This window comes from Morone saxatilis, unplaced genomic scaffold (genome assembly GCF_004916995.1).
Source record: "Morone saxatilis isolate NCDOM2014 unplaced genomic scaffold, NCSU_SB_2.0 Contig2, whole genome shotgun sequence".
NCBI lineage: Eukaryota > Metazoa > Chordata > Actinopteri > Moronidae > Morone > Morone saxatilis.
The window spans coordinates 7,916,572-7,922,571 of record NW_023339762.1 but is presented as its reverse complement, the minus strand read 5'-3'; the positions used below and the strand labels follow the sequence as shown (position 1 = coordinate 7,922,571).

The window sequence follows — 6,000 nt, the reverse complement described above, 5'->3', positions numbered from 1 at the left end:
AGAGAGAGAGAGAGAGATTTACCTTGTCCAGTTGGTTGATGCCCTCCTCCACACAGCAGATGGAGGCCACAGTCCTCAGAGCGTGAGCGTACAGGTCTCTGAAGCGGTCCTGCCTGCAGATCTTGAAGAGGGCCACCACAGCTCCTTCCTATGAAATAAGACAAAGTAAAAATGTATAAAATGGAGTGTTTGACTTTTTCTTTGAGTCTCTGTGATAAAACTGTTATTGCATGTGAATATGGATATGGTACAATGGGGCATTGTGCTTAACTTCGTACCTAATTTTTAATCTCACAAGCCTTATGTATCGAGCCTGTATTATTATTATTATTATTATTATTATTATTCTTTATTATTATTACTTGCTCCCTTACTAAGGAGTAAATACAGGACCTCTATGCATAATGGACAGGACAGGTGTAGACACAATATTACTATAAGGTCTTTTTTAAAACCTGTTTGGGGACGATAAGAAACTATAATGGACTTAATCTAACACTCTACAGCCCCTTTCTCTGGGGCAAGGATACAGGGTAGGCAAGACAGGACGTATCAACACTATTTCATTTATTCACTAACAGGTAAATTTGGCTAGAGGAGAAAGAAGATTTTTTCTGTTTGTGAGTGTGTGTTTAATAAACATTTATACTCATTTTACAATTGATAAATTAACCCATAACATAAATTAAACCCACCCATATTGTGTATGAAGTGTATTGCCACTGGTGACCTGGTCTTTTGTGGTTTTTCATCCTATGTAGTCATTTTGCAGTCTTTATGTTTTACTAAAAACAATAAAAAATTACAACGATTAATCACACAAACTGCAGTATGCACAGGGTTCAAAGTTACAGCAAGACACAGGATTCAACGATATTTCTTGAGGACAGTGTACAGCTAAATTTGTGTTGATTCTGTCCTGCCTTTTCAGAGTCACGCCATGCTTATTAAACTATATAATTAATGAGGTTGAGCTCATATGCCTGCCATTTATTTGCTTTTGTTGCCGTTCTTTTATCCATCAGTATTATTAGTACATTCATGACGTTAGTTTGTGGCTGTTACATCAACTTCATACAGTCTGGCTCACTGATGGCCACACCCGCAGTTTATATGCCCAGAAACAGGAAACAGAAAAGAAACCTATTTCAGTCACAATCAAGCAGACTGTATGATGTCTCAACTCTGTCTCCTAGAAATTAGGTTTATATACAACTGGCTTACAATAGCAATGTGTTTTGAAAGAAATGAATCAGTAAAATGTTCTTTGACAGTGTATTTCATTTGTTTTCTGCCAAAAGATCCAGTCTTGCAATATGCACTTGTAGTGACTGACTACAGTGTTACTAAACTGCTTTTTATTGTTGTGTGTTTAGACACTGGCAGCACTTGGTTATGGTTAGGGAAAGATTAATTGAGAAAAAGTGTGCAGACACAATGTGTGCATGAACATTTAAGCAAAACCACAATCTTACCCTCTTCTTACCCAAAGCTTTTATTGCCTAAACCACAGACGAGACTCGTCTCATAGAGTTGACATCCTACGCTTTATATGCCCACCATCCACCCATTGTGGTAGATAAATGTAGGGCTTCATTCACACACTGCTGTCTGTGAATATGGGCAGAGATTACATTTGACACCACAACATAATTGGGGAAATATGTTTTAGGAGACAGGGTTGCATACTCATATATTGTTAATGTAAAAACAGTTGCATATTGTGTATTAATAAAATGCTTTAGAGCCCATAAGAATTCCACATAATGAGCTACTTGTGTAGATTAGCTCATCATAAGTTAATTTAGACAAAAAGGTAGCTAGGTTTTAGAAAGCAATTTCATTGAGAGTACAGCTCTTTTGAGACTTTCACAATCCTGACATTAGGCTTCACCAATTATACACCACACGTCATAGTGAGCTCTTGTCTTGAAGCACACATGATTTTGCAAAATGATGGATCAAATTGCTCCTGCTCTGTGAGAGCCAACAGGTCCCTCAGATCTAAGCCAACAGCAGCATGCTGGTTTTAAAGAGTCCAGGAGACCCGAAATGACCGATGGTTTTGGCCAGCTTTACTCAGCGAGCCTGCCAAACACAGAACATATCAAATGGCTCACACAATCTATCAAGTCAAATAAAAACAGCCAAAATATACATATTTCATGAATGGAAAACACTGGCCAGAAAAAAAAGATGATTCGCTAGCCATAATAGCTGAGCATTTTCTGTTGGATTATGCTTGGTGTAAACAAGCAAAAATAGCTCCTGTATTGGCTCCATGTCTACACTAAAGCACCCCTCTGACAAAAAACACTTGCAGGTATTGAATTCTATTCAGCGTGGAGATAGATAGAATTACCTGGAGGAAGACGAAGCTGGTAACTATCACCATTATCCTAATAAGGCCATTATACTGGGCTGGCATGTCTCATATGCTGCAAAAGGCCATGTTGCTGGGGCTTGGAGTGAATAATCATCCTGCCCTCCAGTCTGACCGCTCTTCCCTGTTCGCCACCTACGCAATATCGTTACACCATACCTGGAAGAACTGCCGACACACTGACAGACAGTTTTCAGTAAACCTTTCGAAACTCCAGAGAGGCTTGCAGGGTAATTCAAGCTGTGTTTGGGAAGCGATGAAGAGGCTGTTGATCCTGTTGTTTTTCTGTGATGCAAATGTTGCTTTAGCTTTCAAAAATAATGTTTAGAGTAAGTCTGTGGAGAATCTCCAAATGGTCTAATGTACATTTCAGCTTTAGTTCTTTGGTTGTAATTGATCATTTGGTCATATTTTTTTACTTTGAAGATAATAATGTTTAATTGTCTAAGCTTAGTTAGCTTAATACTGCTCCTGGATATCAAAGATTTCCAGAAACACTGTAACACCACCACAAATAAAACTATGGCACCTTTTCATGTATATCTACATTTGTCTGTTCTAAGGATTGAGGACTGTATTTCAAACTTTAATTTCACTCATGTTTGCCTTTACGGTCAAAATACTTAAACTATATCTCTACCCACCTGAATGTGACAGATGCATCTGAAGGTGGCAGAATTTAGGATCGTAGAATAAAAATGAAAAACTATTGCATAATTTTGTCTCTTGTTGTTGTTCATTTTGGATGGATTACCATGACATTTGGTACAGATATCCACGGTGCACATGAGATGAATGCTATGACTTTTGGGATCCACTGACTTTTCCTCTAGCACCACCACAAGGTTCACATTTTTGGCCAACGTGCACAATAGTAGCACCCTGACTCTGTTTGACCTGAATGGATCTGAACCTTAATTAGTGTCAGTGGTAGCACCTGGGTTTACCCTACTATTTCATGTTGTGTATTGTAACAACATTAGAGATCCCTTGACTGTGAATCTAGTGCCATCATAAGGTCATAATTTCAGTTTGTTGAATTCTGTGGTTTACAAAACACCTCTAAAGCTAATCAGTTGTTTGGACATAAAATAAACCAGTAATAAATGTGTGTGAAAGTTTTTTTCACTTGAAGACTAGTGCCTGCCTTCAAATGTGTGCTAATTTTATAGCATTTAACTACCTCTCCTAACCAAACCTTAATTTAGAAATGGATCTATTTGTTTCATCTTTATAGACTTTTTCCTGCTTTATTTTTCATAGATTGTTGTCGGTCGTTTCTTTCGCTTCTTCATCAAACAACTTGCAGTTCTATTGTTTCCACTGACTTCATCCTCATTCCGTCAATGAAGCCCATAGAACAAATTTGTTCTCACACTCATGCATTTCAGTACTTGCTGCACTAACATGATCATGTGAAACTTGACTACTCGTCTAAAAATGCCTCTCTGTGGGTTTGCATGTATGCTGGCCTACACAGCGTGTAATTTCTTTCCATCTCATAGTTTTCTGAAATAAACTCTGTGCTCTGGTCTGTTGTACTTGCTCACACAATGTCTGCAGTTTCTTGAGGTGCAAGAGGTTGCAGGCAGTTTACTTCTTGACTTGCAAACAAAACAAAAAGGTTGCCAGTAAAAGTTAAATCAATTTCTCAAGGGCCTCTTTGTATTATCATTACACTTGTTACACAAAGAAAAACACTTAATTTGGGGTATGAGATACAAAGGGCATGAGAGAGACAAAGATAATATCATCTGTTGTACTGTATTTCTAAATGCCTCTGCCCTCTCTTCCCACATAGTTTTGATGACACGCTGCCTTGCAGCAGGCCTTAGTTATTGCCATGTCATGCTCTCACACCCTGCAGTCTAAAGCCTTCAGAGTTAGAGGAGCAAGGACACACACACGAGGAGCCAACATGGACACATTTAGGTCAGTATCCATCATGACATTAGGTACACACTGAGACAGCAAACTCACTTGCACATCATGAAACAGCCACTTTCTAATATTCCAGCTGCTGTTCGATTTATGAGGTGGCACACCTCTGTATTGGACTTCTGTCTCCTCAGAGGCCAAAGACATGCAGCTCAAGTAAAAAAACAAGAATCTAAATTATCTGGAAGTATATTGAAAATCTTTTTTAGATAACTATGTGAGATCTGAAACATCTATTTTTTTTGTTTTGTCATTATGTGTGTGTAATCAAGTAAAGGCAGATATGGATGGTGTTTGGCAATAATTTGTATGATTTGTTTTGACCTGCTTGGCGTACCACATGGGCGCAGATTTTTCAGTCGTGACAAATCAGTCACGATTATGTGATTAGTCACGGTCTGATTCTGAATTACAGAAACGCGCACACATACACAGCAGAATGAAACATTGAATCTGTTTTGGAAACGTGAATTTGTGCTCTCTTTTCATTATTATTGTGCATACATATGCAAACAATTTAAATAATTAATCCACAAGTAAATTAAACAACCATTTTTTAAGTATATAATTTATTTATCTCCCACAGAAAGTTTCTCACTCATTTGCCATAATCTGTTTAAATGTAATTTATCACAAAGCTTATTAAAATCTGCTATAACCAATATTTTTATATTAGCAATTGATCAAATCACTACTTGTATGTGAAAGGAGTCACTTGTAGAGACAAATTCAAAGATAGTTATCACTGGACACTGCCTCTCAGTGCTAATATGTTTTTTAAGCATCTTTCAGCTCATTGTTTTGGTTTTACGACCTACAGCTTTACAGTTTTTGTTCAGTCTGACCAATCTCATATTTCTGTTTCCAGCAGCAAGCAGCAGTTTCTATAAAAAATCTCTGATAAACCCACTGTGTGCTACATGGCCAGCACCAGAGCCAGATACCACAGGAGTTGGTGGAGACCACACAATAATAAAAAGAGCAAGTGCATATTGAACTTAATTCACCTGGTGGCCAGAAACATAACTCAAGACAAATGATGTGTATTTGCTAACATGTCTATCATATATGGTGATAAATATAAGTTACTCAACCAAAAACATCTATGAACGTAGCTATAAGTACCTAAATCTATCACAGGTTACACTTTAATGTTTATTATACTCTGCTGACAGATAGATTCTTTTTGTAACATTTCAATAGCTTATTACTGATATTACACCACTGCGGTTGGTTTAGTTTAGGTACAAAAACATCTTGGTTCAGGTTTGTTCATGAATTGTCACATATACTCTATAGATTATCAGTTAAACCAACAGACAAATTGAAACAGTTTAAATGTTACAAATACTTTATCTGTAGGCGGATTATTATTTTTGACAATTCACAAAGTATGAATTTGAAGATTACATTTGAATTCTTATAAAAACCCAGTGGATGACTGTATGTCAAACCTAACAACAAGCCTGTCATGAAAGTTGATGTATTAGCAACAAATAATGAGCAACATGGGCAAAAGCATCAGCTGTTGTCATAATGCTAGCTAGATGGATGTTAATACCTAATTACAAAACAGTACTCTCATTTTCCCTGAGGAGCTGCCACCACCTTTAACTGCCTGGTATCCATTATGCTTTTCAAATTAAACACTTCCCATCTTACAGCAGAATGAAACCAAG

At 37.3% G+C, this 6,000-nt stretch overlaps 1 protein-coding gene across 2 annotated transcripts in view; it reads right to left on the bottom strand.

Moving 5' to 3' along the window:
- LOC118329934 (protein inscuteable homolog) overlaps positions 1-6,000 on the bottom strand; it is a 49,603-nt gene that overhangs the window by 7,809 nt on the left and 35,794 nt on the right. For both annotated transcript variants that reach the window (XM_035664286.1, XM_035664287.1), the window contains exon 7: positions 23-148. In XM_035664286.1, the coding sequence (XP_035520179.1) occupies positions 23-148 (126 nt within the window). The remainder of the gene's footprint in view (positions 1-22; positions 149-6,000) is intronic.